Source organism: Cynocephalus volans, chromosome 9, assembly GCF_027409185.1.
Source record: "Cynocephalus volans isolate mCynVol1 chromosome 9, mCynVol1.pri, whole genome shotgun sequence".
NCBI classification, from domain to species: Eukaryota; Metazoa; Chordata; class Mammalia; order Dermoptera; family Cynocephalidae; genus Cynocephalus; species Cynocephalus volans.
This window is the reverse complement of record NC_084468.1, coordinates 146,572,985-146,598,190: the sequence shown is the minus strand read 5'-3', so window position 1 is coordinate 146,598,190 and position 25,206 is coordinate 146,572,985. Positions and strand designations below refer to the sequence as shown.

General features: G+C 37.6%; 1 protein-coding gene across 5 annotated transcripts in view; it reads right to left on the bottom strand.

Annotated features, from left to right (window-relative positions):
• The window catches only part of LOC134386038 (tripartite motif-containing protein 75-like), a 50,082-nt gene extending 25,211 nt beyond the window's left edge, over nucleotides 1–24,871 (bottom strand). For 2 of the 5 annotated variants that reach the window (XM_063107953.1, XM_063107952.1), the window contains exons 1-6: nucleotides 24,777–24,871; nucleotides 20,861–21,049; nucleotides 19,127–19,353; nucleotides 18,017–18,257; nucleotides 12,848–12,960; nucleotides 2,880–3,031 (exon numbers count right to left, since the gene is read on the bottom strand). Coding sequence is in view for 1 of the 5 variants with exons in the window: in XM_063107956.1 (XP_062964026.1) it covers nucleotides 12,848–12,912 (65 nt within the window). In the remaining 4 variants the exon portion in view is untranslated. The remainder of the gene's footprint in view (nucleotides 1–2,879; nucleotides 3,032–12,847; nucleotides 12,961–18,016; nucleotides 18,258–19,126; nucleotides 19,354–20,860; nucleotides 21,050–24,776) is intronic. The other 3 variants (XM_063107954.1, XM_063107956.1, XM_063107955.1) reach the window with 3 other exon arrangements.
• Between the last annotated feature and the right edge of the window lie 335 nt (nucleotides 24,872–25,206).

The window sequence follows — 25,206 nt, the reverse complement described above, 5'->3', positions numbered from 1 at the left end:
GGGAAGCCTACTCAGTTCGTAGTAGACCCTGGAGCCGAAAATTCAGTATTGCTACAAGCAAACGGACCTCTTCTCGGGAAAAAGTCATGGGTACAAGGGGCTACAGGGTACAAGCAGTACCCATGGACTAGTAGACCTAGGCGTGGGCCGGGTATCCCACTTGTTCATAGTCATTCCCGAGTGCCCCTACCCACTGCTGGGAAGAGATCCGCTCACCAAAATGGGTGCTCAAATTTATTTTGACCCCAAGGGACCTCGGGGGCTAAATCGGCAAGGAAAGCCTCTGCAGATACTAACCCTCAGGTTAGAAGATGAATACCAATTGTTTGAAATGCAAGGGCAGGAGACTGGACAGATGGATTGGTGGTTAGAAAACTACCCCCAGGCGTGGGCAGAAACAGCAGGGATAGGGAAGGCTAAAAACAGGCCCCCCGTCCACGTAGAGCTGAAGGCTCAAGCCAGTCCTATAGCTGTCCGACAATACCCAATGTCCCGAGACGCACGCAAAGCCAGCAGACCCCACATTGCTCGTTTGCTCCAGCTGGGAGTCCTACGGAAGTGTCAATCAGCCTGGAACACGCCCTTGCTGCCGGTCCGAAAGCCTGGGACTAATGACTACCGACCGGTCCAAGATCTCCAAGAGGTAAACAAACGCGTGGCCAATCTCCAGGCCACCGTCCCTAATCCCTATAATCTTTTAAGTTCTTTACCTCTAGACAGGACCTGGTACTCAGTACTGGATCTCAAAGATGCATACTTCTGTTTGCCACTGACTGCAAAAAGTCAAGAGTACTTCACTTTCGAGTGGAGAGATGCAGAGACTGGCCTAGCAGGGCAACTCACTTGGACCCGCCTGCCCCAAGGGTTCAAAAACTCGCCCACCATCTTTGATGAGGCCCTCCACCAAGATTTGGCTATGTTCCGGGCCGCTAACCCACAGGTAACTTTGTTGCAGTATGTGGATGACCTACTCCTGGCAGCGGCCGACGAGGAACTGTGTTTAGAAGGAACAAAGCATCTCCTCATGGAGTTAGGAGAGCTGGGCTATCCAGTTGGGAGAGCCACGGGCCGGCCCCTACAATTTCCTTATTTTAAAACACTGCTGGTTCTCTTAATGTTTTCAAATGTAAAAAACTCTCTCTCTCTCTCTCTCTCTCTCTCTGTCTCTCTCTCAAGCTATCTATAACTAACAACAGTTTGGTAAAATGTCATTTAAAACAAAAGTGAAAGCATTTGTTTTCTCCCTATTAATCCCCCCAAATTTAATAACTTTAAATACCCTCATTAACTATAACAATGTGGCTATTTTTATAAGTTTAATAAAAATTAACTCTCTCCTTATAACAAAATATAATTTAAAACTTTAAATATAAAATAGCAGGTCTCACTTCCAAGTTCTGACCCCTTTCATGTTGCCTACATTTGGCCTAACTGCTGCTTCATCCTGCTGTTCATCTTCCCCCCAATGTAAAACAAATCACTATAAAAAAGTAAGCCAAAATTTTCCTTTCAATCCCCACCTGGGAAAAAGCCTTCCCAACACCAAAAAATTTATACAAAGAAAAGTAAAACCTTTTCAATCAAGATATTAATCATTAATGCTTTTATAAAAAATGCCTTAATCAAAAAGGGAAAAATGTCTTCTCTACAAAAGCAGTTCTCTAAATTTTCCTGGCCTTAAAGAGGGTGTTTGTAACTTAAATAAAACATCCTGTTCTTAAACAAAAACTTGTAATTAATCAAAAATTTTACAAAAAACTAAATGCTTTAAAAACAGTAATGTCCTAAACAGTTTAACAAACTTTCTAAACTCAGAATCAACTATTATATGGAGCAAAATCCCTTTCCGGAGTTTCAACAATTGGTAATTACACCCAATTCGCAGCACCTAAAATAATGCTGCTGCAGCTGCCCTAAAAAACAATAACATCTCAGTCCTCACCTAGAGTAAATTAAAAAAAACTTGCTATGCTAAATAATACCAACTTTGCTTTAAATGCTTTTGTCTTAACTGTGCCAACCTAATCTGTAACTTTTGCTTTTTCTTTTAAAATAAATAAAATGGGGGGAGATGTGGAATATACTATAAAGCATATGTACTTCACAGGGCCTGGTTTTCCAAAGCCTTACAGTTTCAAATATTAACCTTGCAAAAAACAGAAAATTTTCCTCAAGCTATAAAGTCTCTGCTGTAAAATAAAAATTTGTGGCACAGCAAGGTTGCTGGCTCAAAAACAAATAGATTACTAATTAAATTATAAAAATACCAAAAAAATTGCTGTAAAAAATGTTTGTTAATAAATCACTTAATTGCCTTACTAAAATGTCATCTGCCTTGTTTCACTAAAAGTTACCAGTCTAGGGCCGGCCCGTGGCTCACTCGGTAGAGTGCGGTGCTGATGACTAAAAGTTACCAGTCTATATTGTAAAACTATAACCCTACCTATGTTCTCTTCCTGGTCTGGAAAATAAATGCAAAAAAACCCAAATGGGGTTAATTTCCCAAAAAAGGAATGCCTCTCGCTTAAAAATTCCGGGAAAGTTAACCACTTTGGGGCTTCTCACTGCTCAAAAAAAAAAAGGCTTTAAGTAATCCTTTGTGGCTCCATCACCCAGGGGAAGTGGGGTAACAAATCTATGGGGGGCAAAACAACAGGCAGAACTCTTAAGCAATTTGCTTCAGAGTGGACCAACCACTGAAAACAGAATTACTAAGCCATAGACAATTTCAGAGTTCAAGCAGATAGTGCTACCTTTTAAGGCTTCAATGTAATTAACCTGACTACATGAATGTTTGAAAGTCATCATTTCAAAGCTAGAACCTAAATGGCATGCATAAGAGCTCCTCTCTTAAATAAGGGCAAATCAGCATTACCTACCTCTGTTTGGTTGTATCTGCATTAACCTCCATGATACACCAAGCAATCTGTTCAGCTGCTTACTATTGAGCCTAAAACCATCTTCAAGGGTCTCTGTCACAAATTTCCTTATCGTTTCTATCCAACTGGAATCCTTCGTCAAAGCTGAGGCACTGGCCAGGGAGAAAATGATATCAGACAGTGTTAAGTTCAGTAAGAGATGATCTATGTTATTGGAGACAATCGTGCAATGCTTCGTGCTAAAAACAAAGACAAACACACATCTATAAAGTGTTACATCAACTGTGTCTGCTTCATTTAGAATACTTAAAATAATCAATCAATGGATAAAACACATTTCCTTCTAGAATTGATAAATTGCCACAAAGACAGGTGCATAGGCCAGGTTTAGGCCACAGTTCTAGAAATAAACCATCCATTAGGGAATGAAGGTTGTTAAGACATGAATTACAGTGTATACTGCTCAGTTCACTACGAAGTGCTATTCACACAAAAGGTAAATGCCCGAGAATCTCAGAAGATTTGAAAGATAAAAAGACTTGAAACCCCTAACACACTTAGAGACTTTTTAAATAGAAGATACTTATATTTGGATGAACACCACAGTAGATCTTGGCTCTGCTTTTAAGTAATCATTTGACTTAAAAGAATCACTAATTTCTCCTGGCCGCAATTTCCTCATGTGTGAAGGAGACTTATCTAGGTAAGCACTGGTCTGAAATAACTTAATTTTTTAATTCCATATTAAAATCAGTTTTTTTAATTCTAGTCAAATAAAAAACATGCCTTTCAAAGCTTGAAAGAAATTTCAAAACACCTCAAATAGAATATTCTTATAAAGACACAATTTGCAACTTAGAACATATTCATTTCAGACTATGATATATTCAACAACAGAGCCTATTTCTGTCATGTTTTGAAAAATGTAAAGTTATCTAAAATCATAAATATCTCAAACTAACCATTTAAAGGAAAAGATGAATCCTAGATTAGGCTTAAGCCAGGACACAGTAGAGAGAAACCACAAATACATGAGAAGGAAAATAAAAGATAAGTCAAGTTGGCGCTGTCAATTGCATTTCATCAAATGCAAGACTAGAAATGACAAATGGGCCTGGAAAGGTAAAATGGGACCAAATGACAAAGAGTCAAAGGCTAAAGACACTAAAATGAATTCTGTAGGGAAGGGAGTAACAGGGTTGTGAACTTCTTTCGGATGAATGATTCCGTGGATGCAAAAGGAAAAATGCAAGTTAGAGACCATAAACAAAGAAGCAGTTGTGCAGCTATTTTAGCAATCCAGGCAAGAGATGACAGGTGCAAGAACCAGGGTCTTTGTTGGTATGAACTGGGAGAAGTGGGGCATTTAGGAAGAATAAAAATTACCTGGACCTGAAATGTGCTTAAATGTACACATATAAGAGTGAGTTTGGGGATGATGGAAAAGGAAGGAGTCAAGGGATCTAGCACTGGTGACTAAGTTGATAACGATGATGATGAAAAAGAAACAGCAATCTAGAAATAAATGCTACCTTGGGTATGTGAGCTAAAGTGTCATAAATCCAGCCAGAGGTGACCCATACACAACTCAATGTACAAGTCTGATAATGGGAGAAGTCTGAACTATCTAAAAGAAACTACCCACATAACTGCTCCTAACTACAAAGGAAGCTGGGAAGTATAGATTTTGCTTTGTGTAGCCATATATGCAGCTAAAAATTGGGAATTCTTTCATCAAGAAAAGAGAATAAAAACTGGGACAGACTTGCAACATTTCTTCCCCACAGGAAGAGCTCTACATGATCTACCGTAACTTTATCTTGAACAGCATAATCTATTACTATCTGAAAGGTCTCAATGGACATCTTCAAACGTGTGAGAGTTCATTCTGATCCTCCAAGAATTTATACAAAAATTTTAAAGAATAAATATACCAACCATTAATTCCATAAGGGAGGCAGGTCTCTGGTGAAACTTCAATTTCCAGTATTGGTAGTGTAGGTAGTTAGAACCAATCCTCCTTTTGAAAATAACTCTAAAAGCTGGATGAAATCATGTTTTTTTTTTAAAATCTCAAAAGCACTCTCAAAAGAGCTAACAAGAAAATGAACATTCATTTACTGGGCCCCCAAACCGAGGAAAAAGCAAGTTCCAGGCACTCAAGATTTAGTCTTGTGGGCAACTGCCAATTCCAAAGAAAAAGCTGCAAAACTAAGGTAACCTTTCAGTGGCTCCACAGAGAAAGGAAGGCAAAAGTCTAAGCCCCGAGGCCAGCCAAAGATATATTATCGCTACTTTAAGCTGGATCCTTAAAGATTTCTCTCCCAGGATAAAATAAACAGCTCAGATAAAACCGAATTCCAGTTCTACAACATCCTAGTCGCTTAAGGAATAGTTCTTTCCAACTTGATCCATAGATTCAACATGATACTAATCAAAATTCCATCAAACTGTTTCGTAGTTATTGACAAATTGATTGTAAAGTCTATATGATACAGTCAAAGATCCAGAATACCCAACACAAGACTGAAGCAGAACAAAGCAGGAGGACTCTCATTATTCCATTTCAAGGCTTACTATAAAGCTACAGTAATCAAGACAGCATGGTATTGGTGAAAGAAGAGACACTCATAAGTTAACGGAACAGAGAGTCCCAAAATAAACCCACAAAAATATAGTCAACTGAACTTTGACAAAGAAGCACAGGCAATTCAATGGATAAGGGATCATCTTTTCAATAAATGATGACGGAACAAGTGGACAGAAATTCTAGAACTAAAATAAAAATTAGGAAAAAAATTCAATGGATTTATGTTTGCCTACAACTGGACACAACTAAAGAATTAAAAACTGGAAGATAAGAGATAAAGAAAAGACAAGAAAAATAGGAGAGGATTCAGTAAATATCCCTAAAATTAGAGTACACAAACTTTTTGAAGTGTTCTTCTATACTAAATTAGCATTAAAAGTGAAAATGGTACTGCAGTAATTTTTTAAAAGATAATGAGAATTTTTCAGAACTGAGTAAAGACATGTTGTTGAAGATTCAAGATCTTAGATTCAGTAAGTCTACTGAATTGTAAGGAGAATAAATAAAAAGGAAAGAAAACCACACCAGGATACATCATTCTGAAACTGCAGAAAACGAAGGACAAGGAGAAAAATTTTAGGAGGAAAAAACTAACATGTAACTTTAAAAAGCATCAACAGTTAGGCTCGTCACTGACTTCTTAAACAGCAGTGAAAACCAGGAGACAGTAAAATGTTATTTTAAGCGTGCTCAAAGAAAATAACTGCCAAACCAAGAATATTATACTCTACTAAAACATTCTTTAGAAATACAAAAGAAAAAAATATTTTTATGCAAAAAAAAAAAGCTCCAGAAGATTCTTAATGATCCCCGATGGACAGAGATACATGAAAAAAAATGAAGAGCAGAAAGGGAGAAAAAGTAAGGATACAATTCATAGTGGTAGAAAGAAGTTCTCCAAAATATCAATTTTTGCTTGAAAGCTCAAATTTTATCATTGGCAACAAATACCAGTTGTTTTCCTGGAATTGAGAGGTCCACTTTGTTCATTTTTGTGAAAAAAATGTCTGCCAAAACACTCAAGTCTGAGTTTGTCTCAGTCATTTTTAGGTTAAAATTGAGTCCATTCCAAAAAAATACTTACAAGTAGAACAATCACACAAAGCTATTTTCTTGAGATAACTGTAGTTCTTTGATATACAGCAGTAACGCTTTACGTACACTTCCCATTCATCCATCAAACAGAATATTAAAAATGCATGTTTTCAAGGGTCATAACTTAATAAAATCAGAATTTTCACTGCTTCGTTAAGGACATTTTTAAGTGAAGCTGGCTTGTTTTTTTACACTGTGAGTATATGGCAATGAAGAATGTGTCTACTAGTACAGTTTGGTGCTGCTGCTTATATTCATGCTATCATACCAAGTTTTACCCACCATTGCTTTTGCACTGTCAGTGCAAATGTCAAAACAAAACAAAACAAAAAGGCAAATAACGTCTTAATATAATTATGAAAGTAGTTCTTACCTTGTGGTCCACAGGGGTCAAGGACCACACTTTGAGAACTACTGCCTTAGATAAATGTCATAAGAGTAAACTAGCTAAATGTAATCAACTGTCTCACAATACCAACAATGCTTATAAAATACACATTAAAAAAAAAAAGTCTTCTGCTTACACAAAATCTCAGGGAGTTTTCCTCCCACCTCCAGCCTAATTTGTTCTGTTCCTTTATCATAAGGTTCTCCCTAAGTAATAACAATCCTTATGGATTTAACAATTCTAGATCTTCAAAGGAGTCCTTATTTAAACTAGTTATGAAAACTTTCTATATACAATACATCCAACAAACCTCTTTTTACCATGTAACCTTTTAATGCTATTCTAGATGATCTTTCATTTTAGCCTTTACAGATATTTCTCTTCGATTTAATGACAGGAAGTCCTGATTTTTTTCTGTGGATGAAACTGCAAATCAATTTCCTTTTTGATTTTTGCTTCCTGAAGTACTCAATCCCTACTGGGCTATCTTTCTCTGCAGCTTATTCTGTTCTCTGGTCCCCCAAAAGAAATCTGTTTGTTAGTACATTTGCCAAAACGTAATCATTCGCATACTGTCTGAACTTCTATTTACTTATTATTTGATACAGCTCACATTTTAAAAACAAATATTTTTAAAAGAAACTATCACTACCATAAATGGAAATCTGGCCTTTCTAACATACTTTGCAATAAATTCACAACCCAACCACCATTCAATCAACCTCAACTTGCTAAATTAATCAAATCTCTCTATTCCTCTGAAAAAATAAACTAAAATTTCCCCAGCAAACAAAATAATCTTTCCAATTAATGGACTTCTCTAGTCAGCAGTGAATTAACTGTTTTCACAAACTGATCTGTAGGCCAAAGGCAAGACTTAGCTGCATCTATTCACAAACCTTTTCATGCTAGTTGTACTTACCGGCATTAACTCAGAATAATCATCTAAATCAATAAATTATGAGCCCAAAAAGGCAGTGTTCTTAAAGACAACTCAACTACCCTGAATTTTTTAGATGTCGGTATTTTCAGTAATGCCAAAATTACATCCTTTGATATACACAAAAAAATTAAAAGCAAAAACTTGAACACATATTTGGAAACCAATGTTCATAGCTGCATTACTCACAATAGTCAATAGGTGGAAACAACCCAAATGTCCACTGGTAGACAAATGGATAAACAAAATGTGGTATACATACATATAAAATGGAATACTATTCAGCGCTAAAAAGAAATAATCAAGCCAACAAGTGACATGGAAGAACCTTAAATGAATATTACTAAGTGAAAGAAACCAATCTGAAAAGGCTACATACTGTATGATTCCAACTATATGACATTCTGTTAAAGGCAAAACTTATGGAGATAGTAAAAAGATCAGTGGTTACCAGGAGTTAGGAGATGGAGGGATGAAAAAGCTAGGCATAGCACAGGGGATTTTTAGAACACTGAAACTATTCTGTATGATACTATAATGATGGATACACTTGTCAAAACTCACAGAATGTGTAACACCAAGAGTAACTCTAATGTAAATTATCACTTTGGTGATAATGACGTATCAATGTAGGTTCACAGACTGCAACAAACGTACTACTCTGCTACACAGTGTTAATAGTGAAAAAGGCTATGCATGGATCAGGACAGAGAGTACATGGGAACTCTGTACTTTCTGCTCAGTTTTGCTGTGAACCTAGAACTGCTCTAAAGAATAAAGTCTGTTAAAAAAAAAATGAAATTCCAATACATGTTACAACATTGTTGTAGAGACATTATTTCATACACAAAAGGATAAATACTATAAGATTCCACTTAACATGAGGTATGACGAATAGGCAAATTCATGAGTGGGTAAAAGGGTCACGAAAATCAATGTACACTGAGAAGCTAAAAAAAAAAATTCAATAAATAAATAAAAGAATGATACTTATGCATACTGGGGAAAAAAGCAGTTAAAATGGTTAATGTTATATATATTTTACCACAACAAAATAAATTATATCATTTGCAACTCTCTATTTCAACCTGAGATGAAAAAATTTAGACATGAAGTTAAAAATATACTGGGGGAACATGAATATGAGTGTGAAGGCCACTGGCCTAGACTATTGTTGGCTTCCCTAACTATGATCTGTATTGGTATGTACTAAGTATTCAATGCACTAACAAGAGCAGCCTATAGTGCCAAAAAATAACCACTGGAGGAACCCGATGAAGAATAAGTTAATTATACCAGCAATCCATGTTTGCTAAAAAGCCTACAATTCTCCATCTCAACCTCCTCAAGTTAACTCCTTTTTTTACCTTTTATATCTTGAGACAAATGTCACTTCATCACAGTAGCCTTCCCTAGGACCCTCCTCCCCCTTGAAAGATCAGGACCGCCTCCTTATGTATATACCGTAAACTCTTCCTTCATTATATTTATCAGTCAGTCACTGATTAAAGAATCAGAGAAATAAGTATGTCTCCCTCATTAAACTATACTCCATGAGAACTGGCACCCTGCCTATTTCCTTTACCACTAAATGCTCACCACCTTATATATACACCATAGAATACTTACTCTGCCATAAAACAAGAACAAAATTCTCCCATTTGCAACAACATGGATGAGCTTGGAGAAACTTACGTTGAGTGAAATAAGCAAAGCACAGAGGGATAAATACCATATGTACTCACTCATATGTGGGAGCTAAGAGAGAAAGAAGGAAGGAAAGAAAGACCACAGTGGTGTGTTGGACTTGCAGAGGGAGAGAACATTACCTAAGGATACAAAGGGGGATGGGGAGGGAGGTTAGGGATAATTGGGGGGATAACTGGGTGGGGGACGCAGGGTATAATCACAATTTGTGGTAATAGGCAAGCTGCCAGTATGGACCTGGCCATCACATCTTAGGCACGAGTGGTGACAATTTGCTTTGTACTCTATGAATATTCATAACCAATAAAAAAATAAATAAAATCATATATACAAAAAATAAATAAATAAAAACTGAGTCAAAAGGGAAACAAAAAGCACAGCACAAGGCAGTTACTCTCTCTGCTCCACCATTTCACAATGTGATTCCCTGAGTTGCTGTAGTCCCCACCAGGACAAGACCCTCACCAGATGTGTTTCTTGCACTTTGGACTTACTAGTTTCTGAAACTGTAAGCAATAAATTTTGTTTTCTTTACAAAAAAAACAAAAATGAATTTGATGGACAATGGATAAGACCATTGTAGTAGATTTATACAATGGAATCCTATACAGCAATATAAAAGAACAAACTACTGTTACATGCAAGAATGTGAATGAATCTCAGAAAGACTACTGAAAGAAGCCAGGGACAAAATATTATACACAGTATGCTTTTAAAAAAAAATTTATATGAAGTTCTAAAACTAAATACTAACCTATAGTGTTAGAAATCAGATTGCGGATGCCTGGGGTAGCAAGAGATGTGGAAGATTGACTAAAGATAAGCATGTGGTAATTTAGGATAAGGAAAAGGTCTATATCTTGGCATAGTAATTGGAGTATATATGCTTGCCAAACTGCTCACTTACAATGGGTGCATTTAATTGTACATAAGTTATACTTCAATAAAGCTGATTTTTAAAATGTAAAAATAAATGAATAAATGCTCACCACCTAGTACAGAAAGTGCCTTGTACATATTAAATGTCTAATACATGTGTTAAATAATGGTACAACAACATACTCTTGGATAATTTAATGGTCTACTAAATTCCAAATATTCTACCCATTATTTAATCTCATTTTGATAAAAATTATATATAAAACCCCTTACCAGAAAAAATACACAAATATACAATTCTATATCATTATTTCAAGAGTTCAAGGACTTTCTGAAGCTTACCCATGGATAAAAACTTTTGCTCTAATAAGAAAATTGTACGTGGGGGAAAATTTTCTTGAGCAAGATGTCAGGATTTTATCTCTCTGTTTGACTCTGTCACCTCAACTCCAGAAATTCCCTAAATTACTCTTCCTAAAACAACAATTCTAACCCAACCAAAATTCTTCAATGCCAAAAGGATCAAGGCTAAAAGATAAATAAACTCCAGAAATAAGAAATTACTTTGAGCATTAAGGCCAGTGACAAGCAGAAACCAGCTTTGACCCAGGTCCATGCTCTCCATCCTTACCTAATCCTACAGCTCTCCTGTATGCTGTCTACTCCAGTTAGTATAGTCTCTCATCCCTTGCATTCCTGCCTGCTGAAATCATATCCACTACATCCAGTCAAATACTACTCTTCAATATAGCTTTGTCTGTTTATCCTAACAAGGGATCTGTCTCTTCCTATGAATTCCTATAGCACTTAATTATACAGTTCTAATGATACTTATATACTGCCTTGTTTCAAATATGTAAATTCACTTCTCCTGTCAGTTACTGAGCTATTGTTTCTCAGCTTCAAACCCACACTTTACGCTTGGCTTTGTCATCCTGGTGCTCGGACTCTGTGAGCCACATTTTTTTCCTTTGCAGCTGCTTCTCATTGGGATCTGCCAATAATGGTAAAAAGAGACTACAAAGCTGTAGGAAGATGAGACACTCTCCCATCCTATTTTTTTGCTTCCTATTGCTGCCAGTATCGACCGGCAGATCTTCTTTAGGCCATTAGCAGCACATTCTAGTAGCCACAGTTTACTCCAATTTGCAGTTTTTCTGACACAGAAACAGAACCATCCCCTAAGAAACACCAGCACCAGCTAGCCAGAGCCCCCTCTGCAGCGTTCTGGGCCTCAGTCCCATTGGGCCCCACTTCTGAGCTCAAGACACGAGCACCAACCGAGCAGCACCCACTCCTCAGAGGTCAGAGTTTTGTCTCCCTTCTCCAAGCTTCTGCCATTCCTCTCTTTGTTCCCCCAGTTCTAGAGATAGTAGCTGCCTCCTCAGTTGCTACCTCCAAAATATCTTACTGTTCCCTTCTGTCATTTTGGTTTTTCAGTTCACAATTCTTTATATTAAATTCTCTGTTAAAAAAGTCACTGGTGTGTTTTCTGCCTCCTGACACACTTTCTTACAATTCAGAACGAAACTGCTTAGGAGAGCGAGTATACCTTGAGACATCTGATTACCTCTACCATGATACTTTGTTCATAGAAAGCAACCAAAATAAATATTTAGTGAATGAATGAAAAAACCATATGCCTATAACAGCCTTATCACTTCTAAGCATATCCTTTGAAACCTGCTCAAAGAGCTTAATGATTCTTTGGTATATTTAAGAACGTTTTGACAGACTGTAAGATCCCTTGCAAGTGTTTGTTCACTTGGGCGAACTACAGTTTTAAGTGTTCTAGCTTGTACCTGTTTGTCATACTTTATCACATCATTTGTTCTCACATTTATCTGCTCTCACTTGAGGTGGACATTTTAAATAATTTTCAGGCTTACTTTTTCTTTTAACTCCATATTTTAATCTATCACCCATCTCTTTCTGATTATTCTCCAATTATCCCTCTTCTTTCAGGATACTGATATTAATGTCATACCAATTTCCTCATGTATAAATGAGAGCAGAATTAGATGACCTTCAAAATACTATCTCACTTAGAGATGCAATAATTACATAGTGTCTCACCCAAATAAATCCCCCCACCTCAGCAACGTTTACTAAATTAATATTTATGTAATTTGATACATTCTTGTAGCACAAAACACTGTTTAATTTTTTTTAAAAAAATCAAAAACCTGTTAGTCCCAAGGCTTAAAGTGACTTGTTCAAGATCAGCCATACTACTGCTACTTGTATTTTCACAAAATCTAGATATAAATGCCTCACAGTTTAGAAAGTTCCATATTAAGACTAATTACTTACTGATAATTTGTTTAAAAAGCTTTTCAAACCTATACAGTGGAAAAGAATCACAATACCTTTCATTTGTCTCTTTCCTTCTGTGCTTGGTTATTTCTTTTAAGGCATATGGAAAATGGCTCATAAAATGGTGTTCAAAATCACTGAGGTAATTCTTTCAAAGCCATGATTCCTATTAAAATAAGCAAAGATTATAAAATCTACAAGAAAAAATAATGTGAAATAACCAACGAAAGTTTAAGCAGAAATTTGAAAACTTATTGCTATTCAACTATACATGTTTCATTACAATACATCTTTTGCCAGTGATCTGTAAATAAATGTTAAAATTAAAATGAACTATTACTGCACATAATTTTCATCTGCAGATCCTTTTGGTGCTTAATAATTACTTTTACTTGAATTTTATCTGCTGTTTAAGAGGAAAAAAAGGGAGAGTACATGAGATTTAAGAAAATTCTGAATTTGGACCATTGATGCAATGTTTATAAAATACTTAAGAAAGTCTTATACCTGGTGGTCTATTTATACCCTAACTCTATTCCTCAGCAAATCCATTATTTCACATTAAAGATATTTAACACTTTCACAAAGCAATACACTTCCCAAAATGCTTCAGAAATATTAGTAATTTTATCATTCCCTCCTACTTGAACACTGTCTTTCTAATTCCAGATCATAACACTCTTATTCCCTTCTATCCAGGGTCATCAACTATCCCATTTTGCAAGAGACTGAGTGGTTTCTTAGGAGGTGGAACTTGAGATGCTAAAACAGCTGGTCACCCTAAAGTTCAATTGTTTTTCCTTCTTAGTAACCTTTACAAGATTCTTCTATTCTCCCTGACTTCTAAATGTTTGGATTTACCCAGATATCAATCCTTGTACCATTTCTGCCTGACTCCAGATTCTATGTACATTTGTATCTTGTACCCTGATATCTCCTCTTGAACGTCGAACAGGCATTTTAAAACTTAACATGAATAAAACCAAACTCTCCCTATCAACAGTCACCTTGCCATCTGGACCTTAACACATGCATTGTCCTTAACTCCTTTTTCCTTCACTATGCACACCAGCAGTGCTGTTGGCTTTACCTGGATCCAGTTACTTCTCATCACTTCAACCACTAGCTACCATTCTACTCCAAGCTACCATCTCTTACCTGGATTACTGCAATAGCCTCCTAACTTATCTCCCTGCTTCTCTTCTTATCCCCCAAAAGTCAGTTCTCCACACAGCAGCCACAGTGATATTTTAAAACATAAATCATGCTTCAAAATGATACAGAAAGGGGAAAAGAGAATAGGTGTACATATATGTAGGGCAAACTGGTCATCCATGAAATGATGGTTACTAGAGCTGGACAGTAAGCACAAGGGAGTCAATGAGTGTTCTACTTTTGTAAACTCAACATATTAAAGTTCAATAAACATAATGCAGATCATGCCACTCTTCTGCTCAAAACCCTCCAATGTCCACCGCACTCAAGTTAAAATCCAACCTCCTTACCAGAGACCACAGAGAACCACATGATCTGGCCATACTGTCACTACTCTTTTTCTCCTTCACTTTCTACCATTCTCCTAGCACCTCATTTGCACAGGCTTTCCTGCCTTTCCTCAAATATGCCAAACTTGTTCTCACCTCAGGGCCTTTATACTTGCTGTTCCCTATGCCTAGGATGTTCTTCCCACAAACCTTCGCAAGACTCGCTCTTTCACTTCATTCGGTGACATTCAAATGTCTTACCCCTCAGAGTGCGTTTCATAACAAACTATCTAAACTCCCTCTCACTCTGTTCCGACACACGCTGTCTTTACACCCTGCTTTACTTTCATCTTTCTTCCTAGTACCAACAGTATACATTTGCTTACTGTCTATCAGTCCCACTAGAAGGTAAACATGAGAGCAAGCATCTATCAATCTGTTTATCTCTACATCCAGAGCCTAGAACAACACTATTCAAAAGGCCTTTTTGAAATGATGAAACTGTTTTCTATCTGTGCTGTCCAATACAGTCGCCTCTGCCCACATGTAGCTATCGAACACTTGTGACTGAGGAATTGCATTTTAAATTGTAATTAAGTAGCCACATTTATAGATGCCCAACAAATCTTAGAATAAATGCCTCAAGAAGCATGAATGCATCTGTCTGTGTTTAGTTGCAAATTCTAATCCTCATGGGAAAAGGATAACAGCAATGAGACATACAGCAAAAAAGTAGCAAGTAAGCCCAGCATTAAAATACAAAGTTAAGGCAAAACAAAAATTTTAGAGTGCATAACTACAATTGTGACCCTGACACCCAGGACCCCGAAAGCCAAAGCGAATTAAAAAGTTAATGTTAAATTGTATTTTCATTTTAGAAACTAGCTACACATTAAGTATACACACAGTATATCAGAAATAAGCAATCTCAGTAAGGATCCGGGTATTCAACCACTGCAAATAACATTCAATATACCTTGAGATTTTTTTTCAAACCAAGGATCAAAGTTTGAAATTACTACAAAGGTTTAAAAAAAAAACTAGTTGAATACAAATGAAATTTCTCAGATATGTTGCAAATACTAGTAAACTAAATGCATTAAACAGCACCAACACTTAAAAGTAATTAGTGGTTTTAGAACTGTGTACCTAACCCGGATGCCAATTTATCAACAGAAAAACCTATAGGTTTTGAGGAAAAAGTTACAATCCAGCCTGTGGTGTGTGATTCACTTTTAAGGCCAAGAAATGCCATTCTGTTCCTCCTAAAGATTAAACCGTTGCAACACAGATGAGCTTGGAGAACATTATTTTAAGTGAAATAAGCCAGGAACAGAAAGAGAAATACAGCATGTTCTTGCTCTATGTGGAAGATAAGAAAGTTGATTGCTTATACACAGAAAGTAGAATAGTGATTACCAGACGCAGAAAAGGGGAGTGAGGAGAGAGACTAGGAAGAGGTTGACTAACAGATGCAAAATGATAGCTAGAAAGGATGGATAAGATCTAGTGCTCTGTATAGCACTGTAGGGTAACTGTAAGTAACAATTTATTGTATATACTTTCAATGAGCTACAAAAGAAGATTTTGAATGTTCCCAATACAAGGAAATGATAAATGTTTGAGGTAATGGATATGTTGACTGACTGAATTAAGATCATTACATATTGTACACATGTATTGAAATATCACACAGTATCCCATACACATGTTCAATTATTGTGTCAATTAAAAAAAATGCTTTCTAATAAATATCAAAAACTTAGGAAGGAAGGAATGAAGGGAGGGAGGGAGGAGGGAAGGAAGGGAGGGAGGGAGGGAGAGAGGAGGGAAGGAAGGAAACAATACTGGAAATTAAAAAAAGATTAAGCTGTTATAGGTCACCCAATATCTTAACTAACAATCTACAAATAAAGGTGAATGAGAGAGAAACTAACAGTGCAAGTGGTAAAAAATAAATTAATTAACATGCACTTTAACGGCATTATGTATGGCTAACATACATTTTTATACTTTGTCTCTAAGATAATGGTTCTTATTTTATCAAGTTATTACAGTTCAGCATAACAAATCTGCTAAGGTAAACTAGAGAATTCTACCAGCAGATGCTTTCAAATATTATTCCTATCTGAATTAACCACCTTCCCACTCCAGTCATTTCAGTTTTAAACCGTATCTCAATGCAGTATTCTGGTCTTCAACAGTCTATACAGTCTTTAAACTTAGTAGCCTATGTTAAGGAACTGCTAAAAAAATGTAGCCATGTTATAAGAACACAAAATAGATCTAAAGCATACTATTTTAAATATCCGTAAAATTAAAGCAGATCCTTTGTCAGTGTTATCAAAATAGTAATAGATAATCCAAAACTAGTACAATTAATAAATTTGCAGATTTGTTATTTTGGTCCTACTATCCTATCTAAATACAAATACAACTACCAAAGCAGTACGAAAAGTTTACTCGTGCTCATATGTCACCAAACACCAAAGAGGCTTGGAATTTTTATTTCTTGGCTCTCTAAAAACAAAGAAAAGGCTGGTACTCAAAGTCCATGTTGAATATCATTACTTTTATTTTCTATCTTAGCCTTTCAGATGAAAATAGACCAATTCAAGATTGCAGATTAACATATACTTTTCTAAGAAGCTGTACAGATTATTACTAGCCTAATCACAAACCAACTGCCATATGAAAATCAAGCTTTACTTTCTCCAAATCACATACTATACCCCTAATCATGACTAATTTTTTTTTGCCAGTTTGTGCAATGAATCAAAAGACAGAAAGGCTCAAAACTATTAAACAAAATGCTACCCTGTTTGGAAAAACAACTCAAAAAACGTCCTTACAGATGATGGGTCATGGATTATTAGCAACAGAGAAAGCTCTTAAAAGAAACACTCACCTTAATACAATTCCATAAAGCTTTGCGAGATTATCAAATACTATTTAATTTATCCCTAGTCAGTTTATGCAGCCTTCTGACTCATTCTAAACTTCAGCATGAAATAAAAAGAATTAAAAAAAAAAAAAAAAAAAACACCGCATTCTCAGTTTTATCTGTACAAAGGCCACCTCAAGAATTCACACTTGCCTAGTCAAAAGTCCATGCAGAATTCTTCTATAAACCAGATGCTTCAATCTTTGAAGTCTTGCTCCAGCAGCTGATCTTTTAAAGTGTGCTACCATATTAATTTAGCAACACTTTAATCTTACAGTTTGTTCTTCCTTAGTTGCACAGCAAAAGCATGGCAAGTACTACATTCACTACAGCATACTTAAAACAATTCAGGGCTAACTACCCATTTAGTTTGCTCCATTTCTGCTAAATATGGCAATGGGGTACAAAGTGGAAGAGACTACTTAATAAGCAACTGTTTTAATAATACAACAGACTTTCAGAAACTAGAATACCTTGACATAATCAACCTGCCATAAGCAATACACTGCAACTCTACTGTGAATTACACCTAATAAAAACAAATGAAATCAGGTATATTCAGTTATCCATTTCACTTAAAAAAAAATTCATTAAATATATTCAGATAATAATCTCTCACTAATTTGTCTCTAAAAACTAACTTGTAGTTTTGTGCAAAAGAAACAAGTTTATAGTTCAACTCTGGGTATTTTTTGGAAAATGCATAACCAATTAGTAGTAATAAGCTGATTTCTAATCTTCCCATTTATGATAAAAGGCATTACTAAGAAAATAAAGAACCCATTAGTTCTCACCAATTTATGGGTTTCATCATGTTGTTTAGAGAGTTTCCACAGAAGGGAAATAATGTTAAGAACTTGCTGCATAACCTGTAGAGGTTCTCGTTCTATACCATTTCCAACAGAAGCAGATAGTTGTGGAGGCACAGCTTCAATCCAGCACTCAATTAACAATGGAATTATTATCTCAATAAATCCTTTCAGGTTTTCTGTAGATGACAGGCCTTCATCCACACTGCCTCCTCCAACCAGGTACCTAATAAGGAAGGGAAAGAATGAAGAAAAAGATTAATGCTTAAAAAATATTTATTATCCCTTGCTTAATTTAAATCTTAAATACAAAATACCACTAAAATGAAGTTCCATAAACTAATAATTACATTAATCAAGACTAGAAAGAAAAATGAAATTCTAAGATGACAAAGCCAACAGAGATCATCAAGTTTTATTTCTCATTAGGCTCTGCTAGAAATGAATAAATTAATATGCTTTCAAATGACTCCTCCCATCAGTAAACCAAATCAAATCATGAGTAACTATATGAAAACTACGAAATACAACTGCATATCTTCCCATCATTAGCCATCAATGGTCAGCAGTTATAATTCAAAATAGGAAAACTGAGTGTGGACATAACTGAAATCCTTCTTACCGTAGCCTGAACTGTGAACTGACATTTGGCTGTGAACCCCCATTTTCATAAACCTGGATGTGTTGCTGGTCGTTGGCATGTTCCTTCCAGTTGATAAAAATGGAGTTGCTAGTGGCATGGGGATTTTCTTTTTGTTCCTGAAGTCCTTCACTTTCTCTCAAACTACTGGATCCATCTGCCAAGGCCTGAAGGAATTGACTGAGTCTCACTAAGACTTTCAGCCTCCATTGCTGAGAAGTGAGTCTCCGATTAGGATTTACAGAAAGTATCCAGGACTGGAATCTGTCTCTATTTACCAGTCCTTTGGACAGCTGCTGATGAGAAATAAGTTCTACAAAATTCTTAAGCAATATACTGCTATGGTCAGTAATTAGAGCTGGGTACTGTTCCAGCAGAATGTCCAAAAGTTTTAAAGAGTCCTCCTGAATACCTTCAGTAATGTGAGTCATGGCACTAGAGAGATGGGCACTTACCAAAGGAAAAAATGGAGAAATTTGTTCAGCTCGTATTTTGGGGGCCAGGAACTGAAGAAGCTGAACTGCTGTTAATCGTACATTAGCATCTTTATCTGTAAACACAGCAGTCAGTTTGAAAGGTGTGCATCAATTATAAATGGGTACTGAGACAAAAGGTCTTTAAGTCCAAGAAGAGCACTTTGTTTAACCCCAGCATTGTAGTGATGCATCTATGACAGCAAATCCTATAAATAAAAATACACATTTTAGGTACATACACATACACATTCTATTATTTTCAAATAAAGATGCTAACTAAAATTATGCTAATACACTAACACTCCATGGAAAAACTACCTCAATAAGTATTTTAAACATTATTTAGCTTTTATTAAGATCAGATCACAGTTTTATCTTTAAAATATTTTTATCTTAATAATGTTACATAATTTTCAGTTAGAATTTTCTCGTTTTTACATTAACCTGAACGCAGACTTAGGCACTCTATGATTTAAAGTGACAGCAATCAGCACCATTTACTGAAGACCAACTATAAACCAAACGGTAAACATTACAGTATGTTCATTTACATACTTTTAATTTAACAGGCCCTTTCTGCCTATTTTAAATTGTCTTTCGGAAGGTGTGTGTTTTATTCAAAGCACACTACTTAACAATTTTATTTCTGGCATAATGTACATAACTTTCAAAAAAAAAAAAACATAACTTCAAATACCTTTCTGGTATTATTTAACCCTCAGAGCTTAAAAACCAAAACTAGAAAATGCATATCTTTACAAAGACTTGTACTATACACAAATGTTCATAACAGTATTATATAAGAGCCAAAAAGTGGAAGCCATACGTCCATCAACTGATGGGTGATCAACAAAATGTGACATAACCACACAATGGGATACTGTATGACAATACAAAGGAATGAAATACTGTTCTGATACATGCCTCAACATGGATGAACCTCAAAAACATTATGCTAAGTGAAAGATCAGTAACAAAACACCATGTATTATATATGATTGCATTTACATGCAATGTCCAGAATAAGCAAATCTGTAGAGATAGAAAGTCGATTTGCGTCACCTAACGCTAGGAGAATGGAATGGAGTGACTTCCAATGGATACAGCGTTTCTTTCTACAGTAACTAAAATGTTCTAAAATTGATTATGGTGATAATAACATAACTCTGTAAATGCACTAAAAACCATTGAACTATATTCTTTAAAAAGAGTGAATTTTATTACGTGTAAATTATATCTCCATAAAGCTGTTAAAAATTTTTTAAGCAAAACTACTGGTCAAACTTCAACTGACTTCAAGCATTCAACAGGAACCTATAATAAGCTATGTGCTATGTATGGGTTCAAAAATGAGTAAAACAGGATCTTATCTTAATTAGCTATAAAAACAGCTGGTAAAATGTTTATCAAAAGCTTGACACATTAAAAAGTTAAACATAAGAATTATTTCCAGATGATATATCATCACATAAGTATTCTAGGGAAAAATCATTATGGGTTTAGTTTAGCAAATCTTTCTGGAGGAGGTGGGAAAGATGCAGGTATAAGATCAGATATAGGTAACAGATGAACTCTAAACATTATCCATCACTAAACCCTATGACTCTAGGCAAGCCATTTGCTCTAAGAGTTAAAACAACTTTTCACAAAAACATAACATTCTACATGATTTCAAAAAAATCTCACTTTACCAAAACACAATTCATGACTTACCTTTATGTTAAGTTTTCTATTGTTTGTTGGAAGTGTTCCATCCTCTTTGAGTTGCTCAGGCAGATGTATCGTCTTTGTTTTAAAGTTTGTTGCAATAGCATTTTCTATCTTGGGCTTCTTTTTACCAACTTTTAGTTTTACTTTTTGGAAATCATCTTGGCGTTTTCTTTTTTTGGTCATTCTTGAATGCTATAACGAAAAAAATTAATTTAAAAACAATGGATAAAGACAAGAATAAACGATAATAAAAAAGCTATTTTCCTACACTTACATTACTCTAACACTTATTTCAAACATACTCAAGAATCAAGGCCTACAGTGATTATGTCAAAGGATCAAAATATTCAATAGAAAACACTGTTAAGAAATGCAAAAAGTAAGCTGAGTCAAGAAATACTGAGGGGAGTCATTAACAATAGGCAACAGTCTTGCCACGGGTTTTGCAAGATTTTCTGAGCCATGGAACCCTCTGTCAAGCAACATGCTAAGTGTAGACCTTCCGAAATGATTTTTTTTTCTTTGGCACACTTGCTACAGATATACCCTGTATCTGCTGGGAAGCTTGTAGTTCCTACAGTCCCCTGCGGAACCTCTAGCAAAAGAAAGCAAAATTTGAAAATCAATGTTATTAATAAATGTAGCTTATAACAGGAAAAGTTTCATGAATGTAAATGCCTAAACAATGAGGAAGATTCAAATATGCAGCAAGGAGAGTACTAGGCATTTCATGAGCAAGGAAAGTCAAGAGTAGGGCATGGGCTTGGTATAGGCAAAGTGAAGATCCAGCATTCTGAATACCAGGAAAAGCTAGACTAGATATAAACAGGAAACAGTACCCAAAAGAAAAAAGAATAAAACTAGGATAAAAAGCAGCTTGAAAGGAAATACAATGTAACAGAGGAATAAGGAACAAAGACCAGGTAGGCCACTATCATAAGAAATAATGCAGGCATCACCATGTCACCTTGCACCCCTCCCTCTCACCACATTACTTCAACTTAAATCCAAATCTTCCTTACACAGGGCATCTTTGATCTGCGTAAAGACGGTCCATTCCCAGACCACTACTTTAAAGAAGTCCTTTATATCTACCCTAGACTATTCAATAGTTTCCCCACTGGTATTCTTGCCTCGTCTCTAGTGTCTACTCTCTAGACTACTGGCCACAGTCACCACAGAGCTCTTTCTAAACAAAGATCTAACCAAGGCTCAGGAGCTTTCAGTTGTTCTTACTCCTCTCACATAGTAAAAACTCCTTAGCAGAATATATTAGGTCCTTCCAAATGTGGCCCCATTCATCCTCTCCAGCTTTACCTTCCCACAAGCTAATCTCTATCTAAAAAACAGTCTCTCCCACCTGGTACCAGTTCAACTCTTCTTGAAGCCTTTCCACATGCCACAAAAATAATGAATTCTGACTTCCACTACAGTTGAGTAAGTAACTACCTTTGGAACAAATGAAACTTCTCCTGGTCTATCAGAATTATCCTGTGCCTAACTATAAAAAGTCACAATGCTATACCTGTTGGTACAAAAAAAAAAAAATGAGTTAAAACGAAAGCCTGCATTACTGCAAGATTAATAAAATGTCTGGTGCAAGACTGCGCAGCTCAAGTTCCAGCCTCGAGTTCAAGGATATAATCTGAATTATATCCAAATTCACTTCACTGCAGGGTTTTACTACATTATAAAATCCCCATGAGCTAGGATGTGGCTACACAGATCAAGAGCCAATTCTAGAACCATACTGATTAGGTTCTGATCCAGACTTTGCCCCTTCCTAGCTGTACTTATCCACAGTGCCCTAGTTTCTACCTATAAAATAGGGATAACAACAATATCTACCTCACATAGTTGTTATGAGGTAGGTCAAATAAGGAGTAAATGAATTCATGCTTGTAAAACACTCAAAACTGTGCCTGACACATTGCTAATTATATATGCAATAAGCACAAACACGTATGTGTTCTTGAAGTCTCTGGACCAGTGCATACCAAGCACAATATCAGATGCATTACATACATTACCACTCAATCCCACAATACCATGTGAAGAAACTGGTACTAAACCCATTTGAAAGATGTGGCTCAGAAAGGTTTTTAAGTCAATCCTTCACTAGAGAGTTGAAGAGGGGCTGGGCCGGTGGCTCACTTGGGACAGTGTGGTGCTGACAACACCAAGTCAAGGGTTAAGATCCCCTTACTGATCATCTTTTAAAACATAAAAAAAAATAGAGTTGAAGAGGAATTCACTCACAGGACTGAGCTCTGCAAAACCTACTGTATGTTATACACACTGGAATCAAAATGGTTTGCCTTATTTCATTTATCCCAATCCCAAGTTTTCATCCCACCCACATCTCTAGTTACTTCAGTCTGAAAAAAACAATGGGTAAGGAAAGGAAGACTAAAGAGATGGCCCGGGCCGACCCCATGGCGCGCTCGAGAGAGTGCAGCGCTGGGAGTGCAGCAGCGCTCGCGCCGCGGGTTCGGAGGATGGCCGGTGCGCTCACTGGCTGAGCACGGTGCAGCCGGTCACAAAAAGACAAAAAAAAGAAGAAGAAGAAAAAAAAGGATGGCCTGGATACTCACCTGGCCTCTTTTAATACAAAACCGGTTTTCACTTATTAAGCAAGCACAATCTTTGAGCTTTTCCTATAATTACTAGCTGGTACCAGGGATGAAAATAAATGGTACAGGACATTCTGAAAAATTAACCCTCTTACCCCCACCCACACCAATCCTCTTGGCTCTCTTTAGCCATTAACTACCTGACTGATCTCTAACACAGAGATTACTGTCAAGTTCATGCCATGTTATCCGTCATTTTGTATTAGTCACACAAATGTTCTGCCTTCGATAGGACAATTAGGAGGGCTCATTGCCCTTCCTTGACTTTTAAAACTGGCAAGATTATTTCTATGTAGATCACATTTTTACATTAGGAACTTTGAAAGTTCTACTACAAGTTTCTGTTATTTTCACCTAAAAGAAAGAATTTCATAGCACAGAAGTCAAACAGTTCTACTAAGCCGCTTTCAGAGTAGCTGGTTTTGAGTATAAAGTAGGAACTCTGACCTCAAGGACTGAACTCATATCACTGGGTCTCTTAGATATGTGAGCCCCAATAGTTTTTAAACTATCGGGCTTTAATTCCATATATTCCTACTGCAGGCCTTTTCTGTTAATTTCAACTAAAGGCAGTTCATGGCTATTAAAATTCAACGGCACCGAATTCCACCTAGTTTGCCTGACACCTCACTACCCTTCCTCATTTCTAACTTCTTTTCCCAAAAAAGTCAAGGAGAGCGCAAGCACACTGCACTGGGCCTTTGACAATCTCCTCTCCAACCCCGACCCAAACTCCACCGAGAGGCCAGTCGGAGGCACCCGACTTCCCCGAAGCAAATGCCCCAGGCAGAGGGGACTCCACACAACTGGTGCTCCGGTTCTGCTCGGCACAGGTCGCTTAACTGCACACCCGGGCGGCGGGAGGGCGAATAAGGAGGCGACCGTTCAGCCCCACCCCACGTTCTCGGTCTTGAGTGCCAGAAGTGAAGACCCCGTGGGTTTTAGGCAACTATCCCTCCTTCTACTCCTGTGAACGCCGGTCAGGGCCGCAGTCGAGTAAGGGGGGCCGATCCCCACACACAGACCTAAAACTCTCAGACTCGGAACCCGCGAACCCGCCCAGTCACTTGAAACGCTTCAAATGCCCGCGCGAGGCGCCCCGCCCCCGCACGGCCCCGCTCCGCAGCCAGGCCGAGCTCCAACGGCGCGCCACGGCCCGGGGCCGGGAGGGGCGCACAGCGGCCACAACCGGCCCTGTCCGCCTGGGCCGCGGACCGGAGAGCGACGGCCCCGCGCGCCGTCCCTAGCCCCGGTAGGGCCCTGCCCGACGGGAAGTGGCCTCTCACCTGAAGGCCCTGCCGCGGCCGGGCGCGGAGGCCGAGGGGAAGAGCGTGCGAGCAGAAGCCGAACGAGCGACAGCGTGCGCCGCCGGCCGCAGCCTGTCGCTCCCGGAGCGTGTCTTCAAATCGCCTCGTCCTCTCACGCGACCGCGTCTCCTTCCGCCGCCCGGAAATCAGGGCCCCTCCCCCGCCGCGCCGCGCTCTCGTGACCACGACCCGCCGCCGCGCGCAGCCGGGGAGGCGGGAGCCGGAGCGGCAGGCCCCGCCCCCGGGAGAAGGGGTCGCGCCGGAAGATTCCCGCCCGCGGGGAGGAGAGCGCCTGATTGGAGGACGAAGCCTGGCCCTTAGGTCCAGCCCACAACTTCGCAGGCCTGCCTCTCGGGGTGTCTCCCTGGTCACAGCTAGCTTTTACTCCTTCTTGTACACCACGTTTCTT